The sequence below is a fragment of the Piliocolobus tephrosceles genome, chromosome 18 (genome assembly GCF_002776525.5).
Source record: "Piliocolobus tephrosceles isolate RC106 chromosome 18, ASM277652v3, whole genome shotgun sequence".
Taxonomy (NCBI): domain Eukaryota; kingdom Metazoa; phylum Chordata; class Mammalia; order Primates; family Cercopithecidae; genus Piliocolobus; species Piliocolobus tephrosceles.
The window spans coordinates 33,305,912-33,316,568 of record NC_045451.1 but is presented as its reverse complement, the minus strand read 5'-3'; the positions used below and the strand labels follow the sequence as shown (position 1 = coordinate 33,316,568).

Genomic DNA, 10,657 nt, shown 5'->3' with positions numbered 1-10,657 from the left:
CCCAGACAGAAGACATCCCCACATTAAACATGATGACTTATCCACAGCCACTCCCCCGCACCTTTGGCTGGCAGAATCCCAGGGGCAAGGTGTGCTTCAAAGGAAAAGCTGGGCATCTCAGAGCAGAGCTGGGACCACATTCAGGGTGTCAGCCCATCTCAGATCAAAGGTAAGCCAGCTCCACGCAGGCAACCACAAGCGTTTTTATGAAATGGTGCTCTGCCCGTCTGCAGTGGCTTTGATCTCAGGAGGGATTTACAAACGTTAATTAAGCCTTACTGCCACCCCTGTGAAGAAGCAAAGTATACCACAGGCACCCAGGTAAACTGAGGCACCACTGACTAGCTCAAAGGGCCACCCAGTGAGCTGGGCTATACCTAAGAGTCCAATCCTATCCCATGGCTCTCACCCCGCAGGCAGGCCATGGAGTCCCTTCCCTCTTTCCTGGCGGTGGCCAGGCCATCCAGACTGGCCTTAAGGTTTAAGGAGCCATACCTCCATCTCTCACTCACAGAAAAGCTCCGCACAGACAGATCTCTAAAGTCAGGGTCTCACCTTAGGCCTGTGTCGCCTGTTCCCCAGAGCCCAGGCTGGCTGGCAGACGGAAGCTCTAGGCCACTCCTGACTCATGCAACACTAAGTATTACCAAGCACTCGGTAAGCGCTAGGTTCTGTGGGAGAAAAAGACTCATTCCTTTCTCCCAGCCAAGCTCCAACAGAGTCTTTGAAAACCCAACCCTGGGGAGCAGCCAAGGAGTGAACTATTGAGAATCAGCACGAGGGAAAGGAGCTGGGAGTCCCACGATAGTCTCAGCAACTGCGTTCTGGGCTTCCTAAGTACTGTTAAAGACAGAGGAGCCCCTACCCACCAACCACACCACAAGTATACCCCAAGGTTCCCAGCTCTGCCCCAGGTAGTTCACCCAACCCAGAACTCAAATGAACATAGCACTGCATCGGAATCCTCACATTTCTAGATAGGCACATCATCATGCCTGTAAAATGAATGAATGAACCAAAGAATGAATGAATGAATGACCTAATCTCTTTCATCATGCTGATTTTAAAAGAGGCCTAGAAAAGTTAAGAGGCACCTCAGTTAAGAGGCAAAAGCAGTGCCAGATCTCAGGTCAAGATGCCAGACTTCCGACCTGGATTTGGAGGCTGGATCTGCCAATGGACGCTGGCCACCTGGGGCCGTCAAGAGCTCACCCAGCCACCCCCAAAGGCCAGCCATTCTTCAAACCTTTCAGACCATTACATGCAATGAAACACGGGAAGCAGAGCCCACACAGCTGTCCCCGAGATCCAGCTTTAAACAGCAAATTCTTGTGGGATGCGGAGGTAGGGGTGTCTTTCTGACTTCTGACAGCCACAAGTCACAACAGGCTTGCCCTAGGTTCAGTCATGTGAACACTCTTTCAAAGATGGCTCTGCTGGCTGGACCACACAGTATGTAGGTGTCTCAAGTCCAGGCCTCCCAGAGGCTGAGTAGAGTGGCTTAAATTATGGGAACATGGAGCTCCTAGCTTTGAGCCCTCTGTGTCTCCAAAGGCTGCAGGGGTACCAGGACCCAGCCCCATTCCCATCACCTTTTCCCAAGATGGAGACTTCACAGCTAGTATTTCTTTTAGTTGTGCAACTGGTTAAGATTTTAACAGTTGTCCACTGTAAAACTTTGTGCCTGTTTCACCTAGTAACCCCAGACTAAAAATTCAACCTAGGACTTAGAAACTGAAAAATGTAACTGGTGCATGTAGATTCCCGGGCCAAACATTCTCCCATACGCAAAATGGGGATGAAGACCTGGGTCAGCGCCCATCTGTGGTCTGACCTCAGTGCCCCCGGCCACAGCAGCTGGCAAAACCAGCCCCAGACCTGTGGGAGGGGGGTGTGCTCCAGCTCCAGACCTGGCCGTCCTCCAATGTGGCAGGACAATTCCCTTTGTGGGGGCTTTGTCTATTACTGATGCTAAATTCTTACACAGCAGTGCCTTTTCTCATTTCTTTTTTTGTTCTATTTTCAACAAAACATTTTGGGTGAGTAACCAGCTGTCTTAGTTTCCGATTGGCAGGTTAATCACTTCCTATTGGCTGATCTGGAGAACTTTTCTCCCCCTTGGAAATGGCACATTCCTGTCTTTGTGGCTTCTCTGTTTACACACATTTTGCTACCTAATGTCAACACTTGCTAATGAATAAATATATCACTCCACTCACCGAAAATGAGGTCCTGGCCTGGCAGAATGACTGCTTAAATCCTGAGAACAGATTTATCCCAGTGTGTCTGCAGGAAACCCAAGGGAACATGGCCTTTCTTTTCTACGGTTTTTGGAGGTTTCTGGGAACATTTACCCCTGCTGGTCTTTATCCCTGGGGCTAAGGTCACTGTTCTCTCTCTTTTAAGGAAAACCTCCAAATTTGAAGAATATGGAAGGACAAACAAAAACAGGTCAGAGGTGGCCCCTTGGAAAACTCACTTCATAAAATAATTCTTGATTCTTTAAGCCAAAAGCCAGTCAAGTGACAGTCTTTAGGAAAACAAAGCTTGGTAATTCCAGTTAATGTTTGTTACAAATACAGAGAGCTGGGTATCTCCTCATTAATAACCATTTATCTGGTGTTTTGTAAATCGAAAGCAAAATATCACATGCTTTGCGGGCCACTTATTAGACCAGCACCAGGCAAGCAGGAACGCCTTCCCAACGTGAGGGAGCTGGTAGAGTCCCAGGAGGACTGGCTGCAGAGTATGGGCTTCGGTTACACGTTCATTAAAGTATTTAATTTATGACAACGCCCCAGCAAAACTTTTAATTAGCGAGGGGAAAGGCCCAACAGCCAAAATGCAGAAGGCGGAAGGACTTGCAGAATTCCAGGAGCTAAATGGCGCCCAACTCTTCACTTTTCCTTCTCCCAGAACCTTGGCAAAATAAAAATGTCCCAAGTATTAATGATTTTTCAGGCACCAGTATACAAGAACAAAAACCAAGGTTACATACGGCCTGTACTTTGAGCACACAGATCTGGCTCCTACTGTAAGAAGGAGCTCCAGGAATTGGGGTTTGTCCTTGTTGTCACCCCGAAGTTCATTTTGCTGACCCTGTCCCCAGCACTGTGATGTCCAGGGATGGGCTCCTGTGCTACTGCCGGCCAGAAGTTGAATGCAGACAACCACAACAGGGCTGGTGCCAGTCTCAAATGGGCTTCTGCCCTGGCTCCATGCCAGTCAGTGACAGAGCAACAGACAGGTAGAGCTGTGCTCCAAACTTTGACGGCCCCTATGGAGAATACTGAGAAAACCCCGGGAGAGGACTGACTTGCAGGTGACTGGGGCAGGGGGAACCTACCCTCCTTTCACTGGCTATTGCCTATACTTCTGAAACATTCCAGTGTCTACTCCAGACCAAAGTCTTCTTTGAATCGTTTTAAACCGTCTTCCCATCTATCTAATCACGCTTTCCATTATTGCCGTTGATGCTCCTGGCACTCACAAAGTCTCCATCAACCAGTCCTATTTGGTTCCCAAGACACTTCTTTCTGGACTAAAGCCTCCACGTATTAAAGCTGAGCCCACCGGCTACAGAGCGCAAATACAGGAAAAAGGAACAAAATGTAAAGCATATTAAGGGAACATCTTTGCAAAAACACAAAACAAAAACCCAGCCACAACAGAAAAATTCACTAAACTTCCAACAGAGGAAACCTAGAACCAACGTGAAGTGAAGCAAGCCTAGCACCTCTCCAGGCCTTTGCCTACACACAAAAAGCCAGGTTCTAGAAGCTCTATTTCTAACTTAAGATAGGCAGGATATTTTAAAAATCATCTACTCACCAGTTGGTTTGAGAAAATCCATCGGGTATCTGGAGTAAGGAGGAGGGGGAGACTCTGAAATTAAAAAAGCAAGAGAAAATAAAGGCCCAGCCATGAGAAGAGAGATAGAAACTTACGATAACAGAAGCATTCTTTTAGCCCAACTGTTTGTCTTAGCTGTGGGGGTTGGAGGCAGGGCCGCGAGGCGGTGATTGCCTTGATATTTAGCTGTCAGATAAACAAAAGAGGCCGCCTGGCGCCAGCCTCGGCGCTCCGCTCCTCCACGTCTGCGGCCGCCGCCGCCGCGCTCGGCTGGCCCGGCTGGAAACCACCGGCTCAGCCGGAGCCGCGCACTTCACAGTTCACAAGGCGGGGGGCGACCATACCCCCTCCCCGTCCTCGGACTCCAGACCCAGCTCCCAGCAACCTCGGTTCCCCGCCCTGGCCCGCCCCCCAGGGGTGCAATTCACCTCCGCCCCCGCCGGTCCGCTGGGCACCCGCGCGGGGGACACGGGGCTCCCCATTCCCAGCGCACTCGGGAGATGCAGCCCAAGCGTGCTGGTGAACTTGGGGGATCTGCGGTCGCCCGGGGTGAACCCTCACATCACACTCCGTGTACAGAGACATACAGAAAAGGAAGGAATGGAAAAAACTGAGAGGATAAAAGGAAAGAAGTTTTAGGGTCTCAGCCGAGAAGCCCAGGCCCCAGCGCAGTTAAGGGGCGACAACGTCACCGAGGCGCCGGGCCCCACTAATCTATAGACTTATCTGTGCGGAAGTAAGGAAAAAGTAGGGGACACCCAACTTCTCCTGGCTGTTTGTTCCTCTGCACCCTGGGGCTGGCACAGTTGAAAGGAGACAGATATCCAGTTCGGCCTTCCATCCAACTCTCTTTGCCCCAAAACTCCAAAAGCTGCGCGGCCACGACAGTATCTGGGCCACTTCTGTTCGACTTGATTCTCCTTATTTACCGAAGGAGTAAATACGGAGACCTTCCAGCCTTTTTATAGCACGCTTCTCCCAGCCTTCCTTCGCGGGCCTGGACCAAATCCAACTCGGTCACACACCTCAACGCCTTTCCGGGTGCGGGGAGGCGTGACCCCCCCCACCTCCCTCTGCACCCCCTTGTTGATCCGGAAATGAAGGCGTCTAATTTTTAACCGCAAACTGCGTGCAGGAGCAGTGCCCATAGACCCCTTCGGGGCAACACAGGAGAAACCCTGGAAGGGAACCCCCAGGGAATGCCCTTTGAGTTTCCCCATGTCCCTTCTCTACTTTCGGCCCCCAGTCTCCTCCCAGGAGGGGATGCACACTCCCCCTGGAGGGGTGGCTGCACAAACGCACTGCCCTAAGGGCTTTTCTTCCAGCACTGGCGCGCCGGAAAATGTTGGGGGGTAAGGGGACAACTTCTCACCTAGTTCGCAGAGTCGGCTAAGGTGATGGGGGTTGCAGCACACCAGCTCGGGGTTGATCTTCCCGTAAGATTCACAGCAACACAGCCTCTTGACTTCCGAGGAATGCCTGAGATCCGGCCACCTGAACACTTTGCACAGCAGGAGGGGGAGCGAGTAGGACGAGGGCGGCTGCGCAGGCTGCGCGCTGGCGGGCGCCCCCGGGCCCAGCCTGCAGTCCAGGCGGCCGGGCAGCAGGAGGCACGCGGTGCGCGTCCCGCCGCGGGACTCCACGGCCTGGAGCAGCAGCTCCAGCTGCCGCTCCTTCAGTTTCTTGAGCACCGAGTGCGTGAGCGCCTTCAGATCCGCTTCGGCGCCCCCGGGCGCGCCGGCGCCCGCGGCTGGCGGGTGGGGATGGTGGTGACCTTTGGCACCTCGCACCGCCTTCCCCAGGCAGCATCCAGCCCTGCCCGGGCCGCCACCACCGGCCCCATGCGCTCGGCTGTCCGTCGCCCCTTCTCCCCGCAGCTCGCCTCCTCCTCCACCTCCCCCCGCGCCCTCCTCCTCGTCCTCGCCGCCGGGCGCACGGCTCCTCCAGAGACGCCGGACGAGCGCAGATCGTTTGGTCCTGAACATGCGGGGCGAGGAGGCGAGGAGAAAAGTCGTTTGCCGGCTAAGGAGCGAACATGACCTCCGCACACCATGAAGAAGTCGGGCGCCGAGTTGGGGCAGCAGGCGCAGGCGACAGCAGCAGCAGCAGGGGCCCGGGCAGGAGCGGCGGCGGCCCGAGGGGCGCTCCGTGGCATGCGCCAGTCTCCCGGAGGCCGGGGCGCGCGCGGGGGCCCAGGGGCGCCCGCCGGGGATCGGGGGCCTGCGCTCCGGCTGCCCCACCCCGCGCGGCCCGCGCCCTGCGCGGCTCTCCGGCCCCGGCGCGCCCCGGAGGAACCCGGCCGCCGCTTCCCTGGGGACGGCCGAGCCTGCCCCCGTCGGCGCCTCCCCAAAAAGAGGCCCCCCCGCAGTGGCTCCCGAATGTCGGGCTCGCCAGCCTCGGCTTCCTACATGGAAGGTCCGCGGGGGCAAAAAAGCGAAAGGCGTTCGGCTGGGCTGCTGGAAGAAGGAAAAAGCCTCTTTCCCCCTTGCTAAGCAACTTAATTTGAGGGTGGGGAGAAGCAGGCAATTAAAAAAAAAAAAGCAAGCACGCAATTTATTTTTTTCTCTATATCCTTAGTAACCGGATCTCCTCGAATTCCGTGCACACGAAGACTCAGGGGAGGGGGCCGAGTGGACTTCACCCCGCATGAGATGTCTGGCGAAATAAGAAGGCTCTCGCAAAACCTAACAACCAGATATGCAAAGCCCCAAATGAAAAACACCACCTCCTCGATTCTCTGAGGTCTGGGGGCGTCCGGCTGGAGCTGGGGTTTAAAAAAAGAAAATGTTTACAAAGTATAACAAGATGTTTGAGGGGTGGAAAAATGTATCCACGAGTTATATCCCCCCTTTTTTCTTTGCAAAGCCCCGCTGGTCTTCCTCTCCTTCTGCCAAAAAAAAAATCGTGTATTTTTTTTAATCCACAGAAAGCTTTGGCTAGACCGCTTCAATCCTGCGCATCTGGGTGGTTTAGGGGAGTCTCTGGTCTTTCCTCCTGCGCTCCTGGGGGCCCAGGTCCTTGGCGGGGACTTCCTCGAGACTGGCGGGGGCGCAGGGGCAGAAGATGCTGCGGCGGCGGCTGAGCCCGGCGAGGCTGACAGCGCGGGGGAGGACGGCGCGGCGGCGGCGGCGGCGGGCCCCAGGCGGGTCGCGCGTTCTCGCCCCCCCCGGGCACAAGCTGCTTGTTAGTGCGGAGGCCGCTGGTGTCCCTTCCCCTGGTCGCGGCTGGCCGCCGAGGGTCCCCGCATGGGCTGCTCTCCTGGACCCAGCAGCGGCGGCAGGAGGCCCCGGTGTCCTCTCGGCGCCTCCTCCTCCGAGACTCTCCTCGTCGCGCCCGGGAGCCTCCTTGTCCCCGGTCCGCCCTCTCCTGGCGCTCGGGTCCTTCTGCCGCCGCCAGGGGCTCGCCGCGCCGCACTCCGGGGCTCAGGGGCCGGGCGTTCGGCGGCTCGGCGCCGGCGGACTGGCTCTGTCTGGGGCAGCTCTCTCCCGCGCGGCGAGCGGACCGAGCACGGCGCCCGGCTGGCTCGACTGGCGCGGCTCGGGGACAAGATCTTCAGTGCGCCGAGCAGCAAGCGAGTGTGCCCAGGACTCGCCGCCTCCCGCAAGGCCTCCCGCCCCCGCCCCCTTCCCTCCCCCTTCTTCCCCCTTCCCTCCCCCGCCCCCAGCCGCCGCCGCCGCCGCCTCCTCCCCGCCCCCCCGCACCCCTCCCTCCGGCCCTCTGCTCGGCTGGTTCCACTGCGCAGTGGCGCGCCCGGCTCCGGCCTCGTCACGTGGCCGTCTAGACACCCTGTCGCTTTAAAAAAAAAAAAAAAAAAAGCGATTGTGTTTCGCAAACAACAGATCGGGTTTCTAAAAGCTATTTCTCCCCCCAACCCCCCGCCACCACCACCCCCTCCCGGGTCTGTAGATGGGGTACCGACGGAGGAGGGAGAGAGGTGGGGGGCAGAGAAGCTCCCAGAATCGATTGAGCCCCGGCCGGAGCCATGGAGAAATTGGAAAAGCAGGGAGCACCGAGCGGGCTTCGCTGCGAGTTTTGGAGCTGAGCGAGCGGGTCGGTGGCCCGATTTCGACCCTGCTGGGCTTCGCGGTGGCCATCTCGCGCGCGCTCGCTCTAGCGCTTCATTCATTGGTTTTGTTTTAAAGGCCCTGGCGGCGGATCCCTTGGCCGCGCCGGAGGGCAAGGGGAGGAGAGCGCCGTCTCGGTTTAAAAGACATTTATACCGGACTGGACCGAGGCCCAGGGAAGTGTGCGCTGAGGGGAACAGCCGCCGAGGGCGGGGAGGCGGCGTGAATATGACCTCAGCGGCGGCCGCGCGCTCCCTCCCGCCCTCTCCGCTCCGGGCTCCGGTTTCTAGGACTGCCTGGAGAAGTGTGTCTTGTGCACAGCTATGGAATGCATTTGGCCGACTGACGAGCTGCGAGGGGCAGCATCCTGGCGGGAGAAGGGGAGCGGGAGGCGGGGGCTCGCCTGCGCGCCGCCGGCAGGTTTCCTCCCGAGCCCGGAAGACCTCCGCCACCCGCCACCCTGCCTCCTGGCGCGGGAAGGTTACCCAGCGAGCAGACCTGCCCTGCCTAGGGCATTCATTTGCATGCAGGGCCTGTTTCTGGGCCTCGTAGCTTTCAAGGTGCTTAGGGTCAGAGAGTTTATACCTTGACCCCAGGTCCCGAAGAAACATATACCCAAGCTGGCGAGTTACTGCATAGAAACAGGCATGGCATTGCTAGGGCATGAACGCATATACAGCGTGAAAGCTGCTGGCTCTGAGAAATGTAATTATTTAAATACACACACATCAGTATTGATGAGGCCACTGGTTGGCATGCTGATCTAACCTCACTTCATATTCAGTTAAATACGATTTAAAAAAAAAAAAAAAAGCCATTGAAAATTGTGAGATCAGGCCCGCAGTGAAACTCATTGGGGGCTTTGAAGAATCTTTTTTTTTTTTTTTTTTAAGAGTCTCACTCTTGACCCAGGCTAGAGTGCAGTGGCTCGATTTCGGCTTCCTGAAGCCTCTGCCTCCCCGGATCAAATGAGCCTCCCACCTCAGCCTCCGGAGTAGCTGGAACTACAGGCGCTTGCCACCACACCTGACTAATTTTTGTAATTTTTGGTAGTGACGCAGTTTCACCATGTTGGCCAGGCTGATCTGGAACTCCTGACCTCAAGTGATCTACCTGCCTCGGCCTCTCAAAGTGCTGGGAGTACAGGCGTGAGCCACTGCACCCGGCCTTAAAATAATCTTTAGAAAAGGTGAAATGTGCCCGGGCGCGGTGGCTCATGTTTGTAATCCCAGCATTTTGGGAGGCTGAGGCAGGTGGATCACCTGAGGTCAAGAGTTTGAGACCAGCCTGGCCAATATGGTGAAACCTTGTCTCTACTAAAAATACAAAAATTAAACAGGCAGGTAGCACGTGCCTGTAATCCCAGCTGAGACAGGAGAATTGCTTGAACCCGGGAGAGGGAGGTTGCAGTGAGCTGAGATCGCGCCACTGCACTCCATCCTGGGCAACAGAATGAGACTCTGTCAAAAAAAAAAAAAAAAAGAAAGAAAGAAAGAAAAGGAAAAAAGAGAAAAAGATGAAATGTACATCTCCTCAGCTAAATTATATGTTCTTAAAAGGAAAAGGCAGGAATGCATCTTAGCCACCTTTAGAGCTCAAGCCCTCTCCCCCTCCAGCAATTAAAAAGACATAACATATTAATACAATAGTAGATGCTTAATAAATAATTAAAAATCAACACTTAGGGCTTAAGGGGCATTTGGAACCTTCCTCCATCCCACCAAAAGTACCTTTGGTAACATAAATTCCAGAAGAAATCAGCAACATTGCTTACATGATCATTTCCAGGCAAGGAGATCCTAACACTTATTGACTTGGAAGACAGTAGGATGCCCCAAGCAGTACAGAACCCTATTGGACAGAACAGAAGCTGCCATTCTGAACATTTACTGTGTAAGGCCACATAAGCTGCAGTTGTATAACATCATAATTTTGTTGTAAATTAAAATATGGCTTGTTGAAAAGGGCATCGAAACCTTGTGTGTGTGTATAAAACATTCTAAGAAGCAACCTGTGAAGACAGCAGCCGAGAAAGCACAGAAGAGAATGGAGAAGGGGTGTAGTCCCAGCACTTTGGGAGGCCTATCACAATAGGCAATGGAAGACGAAAGAGACAGAAATGGGATTTTTAAGGTGTCCAGGAAATGTATCATATTTTCACCTTAGAAAGAGTACCAGACTAGAGGTCAGAAAATCTGATTCCAGGCTGGGGCGTTGCCACTCACTGGTTAAGCAACTTGGGCCAACAGCAATCCCCACGTTAGGCGAGCACTTGGCAGCGTTTATAAGGTTTTCTGGGCAAGTTTCTGCCCTCAGGGTCCCATCCCCTCTCTGTTCTGAGTCTCCCTAAAAGATCTTCACTTTTTTAGAGTGGTCAGACCAGGCTTCATAGCAACAGAAAGGACTTCAATAAGCAGAGAAAGCAGAGGTCATAATTCTAATTAAGCTTCTTGGCTAAATGGAGAATCTGAAGAATCTTTTGGAGATCTGGCCAGTAGTGCTAAGGCTCTGTAATGAGAGGCCGGAGCACACACAGGGCAGGTAAGTTTCATGGGTGTTTCAGGAGTGGAGTCTGACGTCAGGGTATGTCTGGGTGGAACATGCACGTACTTGCAGAGATATGTTCCCATATAGTGTAATTGTAGGTGTATTAATTCAGGTGTCACCCCTCTCCACACGGCTTTCCTCTTCCATTTTGCTACCCTAGGTAGAAGCTGGGTGCGGTGCTTAGCAAGTAGCTA

General features: G+C 54.5%; 1 protein-coding gene across 4 annotated transcripts in view; it reads right to left on the bottom strand.

Moving 5' to 3' along the window:
- Positions 1–6,118, bottom strand: part of SMAD7 (SMAD family member 7) — a 30,537-nt gene extending 24,419 nt beyond the window's left edge. For 2 of the 4 annotated variants that reach the window (XM_023207576.2, XM_023207577.2), the window contains exons 1-2: positions 5,225–6,118; positions 3,832–3,885 (exon numbers count right to left, since the gene is read on the bottom strand). In XM_023207576.2, coding sequence (XP_023063344.1) covers positions 3,832–3,885; positions 5,225–5,837 — 667 coding nt within the window. In that variant the 5' untranslated portion in view covers positions 5,838–6,118. The other 2 variants (XM_023207579.1, XM_023207578.2) reach the window with 2 other exon arrangements.
- Between the last annotated feature and the right edge of the window lie 4,539 nt (positions 6,119–10,657).